The 12,322-nt window shown below is 38.4% G+C and overlaps 1 protein-coding gene across 2 annotated transcripts in view; it reads right to left on the reverse strand.

The window, feature by feature from the left end:
• The window catches only part of LOC136445399 (zinc-regulated GTPase metalloprotein activator 1-like), a 59,842-nt gene that overhangs the window by 28,523 nt on the left and 18,997 nt on the right, over positions 1–12,322 (reverse strand). For both annotated transcript variants that reach the window (XM_066443384.1, XM_066443383.1), the window contains exons 5-9: positions 7,973–8,064; positions 1,033–1,092; positions 827–864; positions 640–686; positions 257–343 (exon numbers count right to left, since the gene is read on the reverse strand). In XM_066443384.1, coding sequence (XP_066299481.1) covers positions 257–343; positions 640–686; positions 827–864; positions 1,033–1,092; positions 7,973–8,064 — 324 coding nt within the window. The remainder of the gene's footprint in view (positions 1–256; positions 344–639; positions 687–826; positions 865–1,032; positions 1,093–7,972; positions 8,065–12,322) is intronic.

A 12,322-nucleotide genomic window follows, 5' to 3' on the forward strand; every position in this document is an offset into this window, starting at 1 on the left:
AAGACAAAATTAATCGAATATTGAAATCTCTTCAACAATAATCAGAACTATTAAAAAATGATTTACAAGTAACTATTAAATACTCCACTCCTAACTGAGTCACGTGTTCCACCGCATAATGTGACGTCACAGAAGCGATGGATTGCTCATTCCTTGACAAAGACCAGAGCTGTCAAAAATTTGGGTAAGTCCAAATTTTGTGTAGGCAATTTGCAGTTCAACTTTGATTCAGACATTAAAAAAGGTGTGTGTTTACCTGATTTCTTGCTGTACTCTGCTGAGCTCCTCTGCTGAGACCAGGTCCACTTTGTTGACAAGTATGATATCAGCCATGGCTACCTGCCTGTAAACAAATAAACAAACACTAACAGCCAATTAGAACAGGCTCAATATAATATCTGAATGTATAAGAATGGTATCGATCATAGCAAATGCATAGCATTGTGTGTACATACTGTGGTAGATATTGTTTCAAAACACTATTTGTTATCAATATGCAAATGCATGTATTCTGAAATAGGAAATGTTTATCTATCTTCAATATACTTATATTAGCTAGATGTATGATAAGGTTTCACTTTATCACTGGGAACATGTATGCACAATAGATCAGATATATCCTAATATAGGATGCCTTACCTGACTGCTTCGTTAACTTTGCCATCTGCCTTCTGTTCATGTAGATGCTGTAAAACAAATATGTACAAATGAAACTCACACAATAGGTTTAAAAGGGTAAACTTGATGTAAGATCTCAGTGGTTATACCATTATAATGTACATTTTTTAAAGTTTTTTTAAACAGAAAAAGAATGAAAAACACCAACCTGTAAGCAGAACTTGGAGTCAACCACTGTGATTATACCTAGGAAAATGAATATAATTATGCTTCAATGTAAAATACTTAGTAGTACAAGTTACACTGAAACAATCTAGTTTAAAAATCCTGTTAAAAAGCTATGGGGCTTAAACAAGCAACTGTTATAGTATACCGGTCCCACTGTATTATCCAGCTTCTGTGATATCTACTTACCATCTAAATATAAGTCACTGCAAAGCTCTGAGTCCAGCCAAAATATTGAAGCAACTGGACCTAAAAAAAGAAGGACAAGAAAATGTGTATTTCATTATTCTTATTTTTCATAGAAGTTGCAACAACACAATACAGAGGTCACCCAGGCAGCGTTGCTTGATATCGGGTGTCATCATAAAAAAACATAGAAAAAGGGGTAATTTACTCAATCACTGTTTCTGCAGATTGAGTAAAAAACACACAGAGGTAATTCACTTGATTGTATCATTCAGCAACAGTCTTACAAAGGGCTCAAACAAACTGAAAAAGATAGCTCATTATTGAAATTATTGCTTCTTGATTTATGAATTACCTTGGTATTCATCATGACTTCTTGATTGATGGATTGTTCATGTATGATCATGATTACAGAAAATCTCATGGAAGTGGTGAAATCTCATTTTCAGAGAGAAGCCAAAACCAACATGCATGGGGATGTCATCCACAAAGCCAAGTTTGTATGACCTCAGTTTGCCTTAGATCCTACAAACCCTGCTGTTGTTACTACGCCCTGATCCACACAGCAGATGTACTGACTTTTCAACTAGATTATATTTCAAGGAACTTGTCTGAAAACAGTCTCTCGTGTTATGGTACTTTTATGAGCCAAGAGGAACAATCACGTGGGTGTGTGAACTATCTTACAGTCTGGCACACTTCTTTTCCAAGTTCAACTTCATTTTTTCAAGTTCATCCTTTTTTCTTTCTCCTGTTATTCATCAATTCTTCTGTCAATCTTGTGGTGGAAAGAATCTACTTCTGAAAGTAAAGCGTGGAGCTAATTGAAACAGCATGCTTTTTATTCATCATGGTATTTTATTTCTGTCATAACTATATTTGACTTCAAACTTAATGACATTTTCTAAATAGCCAATGGCCTTCAATTACCAAAGGTGACCAGTGTTCTTTTACATTTCATGGGTACATATTTTTTCACCCCCACTCACACACAAAATCATTCCTGGTCGCCCCGGCAGCAAATAAAATGACCCAAGACAAACTTTGCAGGTGCGGATCTCACGATTGTCAAGTTTCATTCTTGGAAGGAGTCTAAAGTACGCCATGGTCTTTCTTTGATATCCAGCCAAGGAGCTGGATTGGCAAAGCAATTAACACTTGACTGCTAAGGTTAACTTCCAGATGGGCCTTAAGAAAACTTCTTCTCCGCTCCTTTTCATAAGTTAAGTAGCTTTAGAAGACTGCCACAGTCATCAGAAATAAGCCTTGTTCTTGTTTTAAAAGACAAACATTCCCTGTAAATGTTTGAATAGAATTTTCCTGTTGGTGAATCTTCTTGCTCAGTATCTGTTAAACAACTAAGGCCAACTGAAATTTATATATAGCAGCAAAAGAAATTCTCATAAACATAACCTCCATTAACATTAATCTGCCGGGTTACACAAATCCGCCACTTTGAAAAACAGTGGGTTTGAAACTTTGAGATATCTCTAGTGCAGCACCCCCTTGGTATGCACAGTTTAAATATACAGGAATGCATTATATGCATACTGGCAATGGGGGTGTTGGGTTGGAGATCTGAATGGACGTGTCTTTTCAGGGTGGCAGAATTACGTACCCTGGTAGAATTACGGTAAGTTGATGTAATACTTTTTCAGTTTTCATCTTTGCATTCTCAAGAAAATGATATCAGTCCAATCTGGATTTCTGGTAACAGATATATGTCAGAAGTGAAATTCTTTTACAGAGTCTGAGACATGAATCCATCCCTGTTCAAACAAGCCCCCACCAAGTGATACAGCATGACGAATCAAGAATTGCACTGTTGTCACAACACTTGTGGCCCTAATCTACTAAACTGGACAGTACTCCAGAGTACCTACTGAGCTCTGAAGGGAAGCATTGTAAGCATTGGTCTACTGTGTCACCGTCTACATGTTCATAAGACATGTTGAAATATTCCCTATATCAGAATTGTAAAGAGTTTTCCAAATGTTGTTCTGGATCTAGACTAGAACAACTTGTTGCTTCCTCCTTCGCAAAAAAAACCCACGACATATATTCACAAGTATCTAGTCACAAATAAAGCCAACAAACTACATTTGTTCTACTGGTAAATTTACTAAAAATAACTTCCAAGATTGAGAACTCTTCCCTCCTCCTCCTCTTTCCTTCGACCCTTAAGACTTTTTATTGTGTACAGGTGAATGTTCTATGGTAAGTAAGAATGCTGCAAATGAAAGCTGCATGTGATTCTCTGATCATGACTCATAGAGTCAGAGATTTCTTCCTGTATAAACAAGGCCCCTCACCCCAACATGATGACAGGTCTTTAGAATTTAAATTTCTCCTCTGTATAAACAAGACCCCTCACCCCATGATAGGTGTGACCAATTGCCATCAGTATTGTTGTCCAAACAGTTGTGCCAGGGCACCATGTGCAACCACAACTGTGACAACCTGAGCCTTACCCTCCACAAGTACTCCTTTGTTCCTCCACCTAAATACTTCATGGCCCAGAATATCCCTGGTTATACCAGCTGTCCATGATCCTCCAAACATCCACAAGTCTTGTCTGTTACAGTCATCAAGTGTACTTCAAGACATATTTGGGAGTGAAAGTTCTTTTGTTTGAAGTCATCCAGAAAAAAAAGGAGTAACTTTCCAGGGAAAAGGGGGAGGGGGGTCTAAAGTAGCAGCACCTGTTGAGAAAGGTATGCAGTAAAAAAGGGATGATTATAAGGAGGGGGTGGGGGAGGATTCACTTTCAAATTGTTACTTACACTGAGTGCCATTCCAGATACAAACTTATTTGCCCTTATTTTGTATACCTACACCAACATCTATTAGTGTGACCTATCAAAAGTTACTGGCAATGTTGAAAAGTTAGATGAAAGACAAAAATGTATTACTAAGATTTTAAATGTCCTCAAGTGTACACATAGGAATTTTGCAGCTAATGTAAATTTGTATGAGATGTCCTAAAAGATGTCAGTCAGAATCTTCTCAAATTAAGCTAAGATTAGACTGTTGATTCAGAGGACACATTGGGAATGTTTTCGATCAATTGATGCTCTGTTTACTGGGTATATTCTGTTGAGTGGCTCATGTTTTGTATCCTGTACTTGTTTGCGTCAATAAATATGACTGTGACTGATCTATGCAGGATGTGTTGTGTGTAGTACTCATCTACCATACACAGTGTCCTTACAAAGCAAATATACACGGTTGACAATATTTGGCACAAGTTTGTCAGGCTCCCAAAAGTGCGCTATAACAGTCACAGTTTAGTCAGAACGTCGGGGACTGTAAAAACATTATGACCATCATTCCAAGCACTCGGACTATGCTGCCCTTTGAGAAGTGGGCACTCCTGTCTAAACAGCCAGCAGATCACCATAACCAAACAACATAAAACCCTTGTCTGTTATTTCATCTCTCTCCTGTCTTTTCTGTCTCATCCCACAACCTTGTCAACAAGGGTACAAGAAAGTGGCTGTTTCAGGATCCTCACAATCAAATATTATCTAATATAATGTCTGCTTTGAGATGTACAGAGTTAAAAGAGGGAAGGCAATACGATAATACTACAGAAACATTTATATAACACTGTTGCCGTCTGCATGCCGAGATGACAGTTCATATATAGACACCAAAACATGAAACTATTTTTGCGCTGGTCGTTTTTCTGCCAGGACAATTTGGCATACTTGGTACGTAGGAGGCCAAGGCAATTACTCGGAGATGAATGTTGGGTGCATGAAATTGAAATTAGGGTCCGAAATGGGAGTTAATACAAAGAATAACCCAAGACATGGCCCATGGAGCTACTCTGACCCCCATGGGCAGCAACAGTTAGGAGAGGAGGGCCGACTGTATGCCAAAAGGTTACAGCCACATAACCCTTGTCACATGCACATATACATACAGATGAGCAGGGCTCTGATGGGGGATTCCAGGATACATGTACATCAGTCACAGAAAATACATATATGTAATGTGATTCAGTAAATAAATGTATTTTGTAACCAGCTGCTTGTAACTACCCGCTTGATTTTTGTCACTTTGTTGGTCATGGAGACTCATAACATCCATTCATTTTTATTACTTAGGGGGGTCCCTATTAATCCATGCAGGTGGGGGCTGAACTTTTATAGCTTATAATTGATAGCACTCATTGGCAAAGGTGCAAGATTGGCTATCGCTTGTCATCAACTTTTCTTAGGTAACCTCATAATGGCTGTGATTGCAAAAGGTGTGGTCATCGCACTGTAGACTATTCTTCAATTTTAACTACCGGTAGTCTGAGCACAGGACAGAACAATGACCGACAATGTCCTTTCAGAAGAAAAGATCAGGACGATTCAGCCTCTTGACCAACTCGGCCCAGTCAACTTGGCCCAACACCCTGGTCAACTGGCCAGTGAATAGGGCAGGGTTAGGATTAGGGTTTGGAATATGGTCAAGGGTGTTGGGCCGAGTTGACCACCGTGTTGGGCAGAGTTGACCAGGGTATTGGGCAGAGTTGACCAGGGTGTTGGGCCGAGTTGGTTTGATTAGCCATGGGCCTTTGTTGGTAATGGGCCGAAGTGTCCGACCTTCTCAGAAGGACTACTATCCCTACCAGTAGCCGACATCAGGGTTTATATCAATATTATATAGTAAAAATACAGTCAAGGATTCAAGTCCTGAGTGATTCTCGATCACTAACCAAAGATCCACTATGCCAATGGATCAGTTACTAAAGAACAGCTAAATGTGTGTTCAATCTGTATCTGTATTTGCATTTCTGTTTCATCCAACCTCTGATCTTCAGGATTTCTATGATAATAGCCAACAGCACTGTGTGTACAACCTCCATGCACACCCTCCAAGCTATCCAGATACCCTTTCATACTCCATAACTGTCACGACCTCCTTTAGCGAACCCTACAGCAATTAATTATGCGAAAGCCCCCAAATGCCAGCCGGGGATCTTCGCCTTGCGCGGTCTTTGTCTAAGTGAGTTGCTGATTTACACCGCTTGGTCCACATAAATTACATTTTCCTTACCCCAAAATACATTGCCTGACCCCATAGCCAAATAAACTCAACCCCTATTTACACTGCTGGAATTAAGGAGCCATGGGTAATATTTTCAAGTTTAAAAGCAATGATTCCAGCTAATGGTCTAGAAAATTGACTGGGAAGGCACGCGAAAGTTCGCCCTGTCTGGAGTTGGGGTGCGGGGTAGCCACTTAGGGGTGCAAATTTGGCTGGTTTGGCGGGCGCTCTGTCGTGTAATGACATGAAATGCTAACTGTATCATAATGTTTGCACGGTAATCTAATTCTGCTCAAATTGTTTTCTTGTTGAAGCATACACCAGTGAAAAGTTGGGATGTAGTTTCCTATGGCAATACTGCATTAAAATAATGCTTACTGGATTCCAGTACTGTATAATTGAGTTTTGCATAGAAATAATAAATAAAAACAACAGAACAATTAATGTGGGCTGTGATTTCGTAAGTTCTTTTTGCACATTTAATGATTTGAAATTCTCATGGTACATTCATTAGAATATAGGCAACAGGTATTGAAGGTTGTGTATGATAGCTTTTGGGCTCATACTTGTAGTATCTTCAAGTCATACTCAATCCAAATGATGCATAGGGAAGCCTACATGTAAGGCATCAAACCACTACACGTTAAAGATCCGAAGTTCCAAACCACACTTGTCGATAAGAATAGAAAGGGTGCCACAATGTGCTTTGGCCATCTTCTTGGAGACATAAGATACAGACGCAGCATGCCTTCTCTTTTTTCACTCGGTATGGTATAATAGTATATGGTATGGGAAGTAGTACTTGCTAACATTGATACTATATATTAAGCTACTTCCGAAGTAAGTGAAATAAAGGTTTTTGTGGTGACGTTGACTTGAGTCTCCAGGACCTGTCCCTTGGTCCCGGGACAGAAATTTGCTTGTTGGGATGGACAAAAATTTTACTCCATCCATGCAAAAATCTGAAATAAAATTGATGAAAATGTATTTTCGTAAGCTTGAAATGACAGATTTAACAACGAAAGTTAACAACATGGGCTCTCAAACAATGAGTGGGACAGACAGAAATTTAAAGCTGGAGACAGCCCTGCCCTAACCATACCGTTATCCTGTTGCTTTTTGTTCCAAATCCCATCATTTCAACACATGTGATTCCCTGAAACAACCCTTGTATTAATGTCGCCTTACTTGCCCTTTGGAAAGTAATCAGAGAGACAAACTCTGGATGATAATGCAAGCTAACACACCATGTTCACCTGGCCTTGGGGCAGCGGCCAATGATTCTGCCTAATGGTCTAGAAAATTGTAGGGAAAAGTCACCTTTGGGCTTGGCTTAATGGCTTCTACTATAAGTGAGGGAGAAAGTTTGTAGAATAATTTCTGCTGAGCTGTTTATGTAACAGGCATGTTATTATGGATTAATGGTCTTTTTGGAATGGACACCAAATTGCAAGTTTCTTCTCCTCTTGCTGTCTTTCTTAATGGAAAATTGTAGCTAGAATGCTTCAGTCATTAATTGTTCTGTGTTAAGTGATAGGATATGTGTAAATCATTCATAGGGGCAAAATCTATACAGAACACACAGACGCACACACACACATACACACACACACACATACACACACATACATACACACACAAACACTCATATACAATCACATACACTCACATAAGCACACACACATAAACATAAACACACACACACACACACACACACATATGCACAAACACACACACACATGCACAGACACACACACATACACACGGGCACACACACATATACAAACACACATACACACACAAAAACTTTGACTAAGATGACTAATCCCTATAACTACTAGTTGTAACTACAAAAAATGGCCATCAAAAAAATCCTCATTGGTCGTTATCCAATAATCACCTGGGTCAGCCAGACCCGTTGTTTCCAGCAGGATGTAGTCAAACCTTCCCTTCTTCAGCATCAGGTTCTCTATGGCCTTCACTCCGTTGTCTCTGTAGAACACAAAGGTCAGGGGTCAAGGTCAGAAGGATGGTGACATGTTGAGGGCTAGTGGTTAGCAATCCTATTACTGAACCAGAACGTTGTGGGTTTGAATCCGAGGCTGGGTATTTGTCTTCTTACATGCTAACATTACATACATGTAGATAGTTAAAAGTTGTCAATTCAGAATCAAAATAACTCGGAGATAAAATAAACAAAAAGATGTGAGGAACTCTTAAGACTTCTTTAAGTTATAACTTTTTTGTTATGTATGATATGATATGATATTATATCAAAGATAAAGAAAATGGATCTACAGATTGTAAAAGGAGGCTATATATATATATTTTTGTTTATGTATTTTTTATGTCAACTAAGACTAGATTATGTTTTTCTGCATAAAGTATTAAAAAAGTTATCAAAAGATTCAGGAATCAAGTAATATAGTGACAAATAAGCTTTTTTTCAATAGATTCTATGGTAGCAATCACTACATATATATCTACTGAGAGAGTAATCCCTTCTTGTGTATGTTTCACAATAAACTACTGTATAAACTAGTATGATTTATATGTTATTGGCCACTAAAGACACTGTACTAAGTCAGGGAAAGACTACACCAAAAAGCTTTATTTCACTTCAATTTGGAAGATAAATTGTCCAATTACCCCGGTGAATGTTTGAAAAGCAACACCATTATACTCGTGTTCTTGACAACAAAAACCACATTTGTCAACGCTGTAGTCTTTAGATGGAGGGTTCAAGTTCACCACAAGTTAGTGTTGGGCTAGTCCACTTGTCATAGAGGGGTGCAAGCTTCATAAGGATCATCACAATGATTTGTGATGAAAGGGAGGGATGTCTTTCCTCCAGCTTTTTCTTTCAATTATGAATTGTTCTATTCGACAGATGCTCTTTCCATCTTGAATGCTAACTTTCATAGGAACCTTGGAATGAAAACAAATTGACAAGAAACTTGCATCTTTAAACTGAAAATGTGCACCTTAATTCTAATCTTAGATTCTTCAAATGTTTTTATCATTTTGTTTAATATCTTCACCCCCCCTCCCTGAATGATCTGAATGGAACAGCCTATACTTTATTATAACAAGGGAGCAAATATGTCAGTCTACATCCACTTCCCATCCATATAATGTCTGGTGTGTAATTATATCTTACACCTTGCCCCTTGTTCAGAAAGATCAGATCATGTATCATTAATTTTCCCCAAGTTGTGAGGTCTCAGTTTGTTCTCCAGAAATTGTGGTCATTGATAACAAGGTCTTTAAACCTGGGCAGTTGTTAATCTTGTCATTCCTATAATGAAAGTTTGCTTGCAAGAAATAACTGCCATCAATTCGGCGAAAGTAAAAGTCATCACAGGCCGTTTTGGTGATAATTCTTTCAACAGAGCGAAAGTCGTTTCAGGTAAATTGTAGTTATCAAATGTCTGGGTGGTATCAAGATTCGGAGATGACATTACTAAGACATCTCATAATTTCATGTGCAAAAACGTCTCATGTTTACAAGAGTGTCGAATGAAAACTAGACAGCAGAAACATGTTCGATAGAAATATGATGCTAAAGCAGCTCATGAACGATATTTAAACACAAAATCGGCATGTTTAAATGCAGGAAATTGCATCTCAGAGGGTTCATATTCGGTGCTCAACACGATGATTGAAATTTGTATCCCCTCTCCCAACACTGGCCTGGCAGGAAAGAAGCCTTACTCAACTGCAGTATCTAGTAAATTGTAAAATAGTTTGATCATGTATAATCTTTAGGATGGTCCCTTCATTTATTAAACTGCGTAACTGATTTCCAAGGGAGCTGTTACAAAATCATAACAAATAAGGATTAAAAAAATAGGATAACCTAACATAAACTGACTGAATAATACATTCACAATAATATACGTGTAACATAAAGCAGTAACTATCAAACAAGGAGTAATAAATCAATATCTTTTTATCAGGAAGCCTCCTTGGTTTGCTAAATTCCTGCATCTGGTTCTAGATCCAGATTTTCAAAAGGTCCTCCTTCAATTATTGGCAATGGCTTTCACAAAATCAAACCTTTTTTTAGATTCATCTTGTTCAGAATTAACAAATCAACAAACAAAGCAAACAACCAAAAAAAACGAAAATGGGTGAGAACATTACCACCTTGGTGGAAGAAGAAATAAAGATATTTAAGTGTGAGTGATTGAAATAATCCAAACAATTTATATAAAATAGCCCAAGAGTAATTCTGACATCAATGGCCGCCAATAATTTCAAGGGCACATTTTCTCCGTAATGTCACTCATAAATGTTTTTCAAAATGTGCCTCGGATTATGTTATATTTTTGTTTGCTGTCAAAACATGTACCTAAAGACTGGCTAAATTCCCACTGATGGGCCATAAAGTAGCACCTGAAAATGGAGCGATTAATATTATGCATGGGGTCAGCAAAGGTTAAGGATCTAATGTTGCGATCGCATTACCAATGGACTTCTTTTACATCAGGGCTAGGAAAGGTCCTTAATTACTGGTGTTCTAATATCACATTATAGGGCCAATGTAAAGAAATACTGGGGAACTACCACATAGGTTCATTCTGAAAATATAGTTGTAGATTGGAACTGGCTATGAAAAAGTATGTTAGGAAAGAGTTTTAAGTATAGATTCTTGGACATGCAAGGCTTCATTATAGAATTTGAGGTGGTTTAATTTGATATAAGTAGCTGTAGCCATGTCATGCGGGCGTGCACCCCCGGCACACATACACACGATCAGAGGTACCCAAAAAGAATGATCAAAGTATCCACTCTAGACATTGTTATAGACTGTCTCTGTTTCTTACTTTAAAGTCCTCTCAAAATCGCTGGAAATACCATTCCAGAGGGTTGAATTTCCACAATTTTCCCAGGGTGGCATTCACCAAACCCCTCTAACTTCGAGTCTAAGACCCCTTCATATCAAGCCTATCATAGCCGGTTGAATTAATTTGAAGATATAACCAATTAATTTAGCTGGCTATCTTTGCCCAATATGAACACAAATTAACCGGTTATAGATAAGGGTTAAATTGATTAAATTGAAACCACCTCCTGAAGTTTGCCCCTTCAGCACTCGCTTGTCCAAAAAATCTACAAAAGAACCCCCCCCCCCCCAAAAAAAAAATCCTGGCTACGAGCATGGTGTGTTATACTGAAAGGCAGTTATGTTGATTAATACAGACACAGATACATGTAGCTGCATACCACATTCTCAATATACCCTTCACTACAAACATACATCTAACTTGTTTCGGCCCAAATGATAGCTGACTACTCAGGCCCTTAGACAAGGATAAATGACTCTCTGAATAAGACTGAGCACATTACGGCCACACAAACACCTTGCAGGTCTTGTTATATATCAGCTTTTCTATTTTCTTGACAAAACTAGGGCTACTCAAGTCCCTTTATATTATAGCTTCATCAAGTTGGTAAGGCAACTTAAAGTAACGAAAAGCATTGGCAGGTGAGAAAATTGTACTTGTGGTAAAAGAACTTTCTCTGAATCTCAAAAGATAAAAACCTAAAACTACCACATAGTATAACATAGCATAACATACTAGTTTTGTACTTGAAGTTCATACAAGTTAGGGCCTGCTCACATACAATATGATTGTTGTATGATCACAAACAGAAAGCATTCTTAGGATAGTCATGGTCCTGAAAATTTCAGCTGTCTTGTGATGGAAAAGGCTGTCTTAGATCCTTGTTGGCAGTTGTTCTGTCACAGCTTGTTTGAAAATTCTACGGCATCAAATTCGTACGACTACCTACAATGAATGCCATTAGCTGCACAGTGAATTAGCAACTAATAAAGCTCTTGCCAAAGTACATCACAGCAGACCCCTACTCTTTATGAGAGCTACAAAAACAGGGCAGGTTTTCAGACCCCTTAATGGGAGATTTGGATAAATGGTTAGCATCATTACTTTGAGCAGGTGGCATGTGTCTTCAGAAACACATTGTCTTAAAGGCATGACCCCTTCCCCTGGTCCTTCCGAAGAATAGCGGCCTCTCCTAGAGTGAAACACAAACCTTATTCACAGGCGGCAGATTCATTTGTTAGGCTGAAGGTATTTTATGTGGGACTTCACCCTTTCCTGCCTTCCTGGCCCAATTGTGTTCCTTCTCAATATTCATTTTTCTTCATGTCTCAACTACTTAACTACATGTACCTCTGAATTGGATCGATCAGATGGAGACAGTTGCCTTGCTGGCTTCCTGT

Source organism: Branchiostoma lanceolatum, chromosome 11 (genome assembly GCF_035083965.1).
Source record: "Branchiostoma lanceolatum isolate klBraLanc5 chromosome 11, klBraLanc5.hap2, whole genome shotgun sequence".
In the NCBI taxonomy this organism is placed as follows: Eukaryota; Metazoa; Chordata; class Leptocardii; order Amphioxiformes; family Branchiostomatidae; genus Branchiostoma; species Branchiostoma lanceolatum.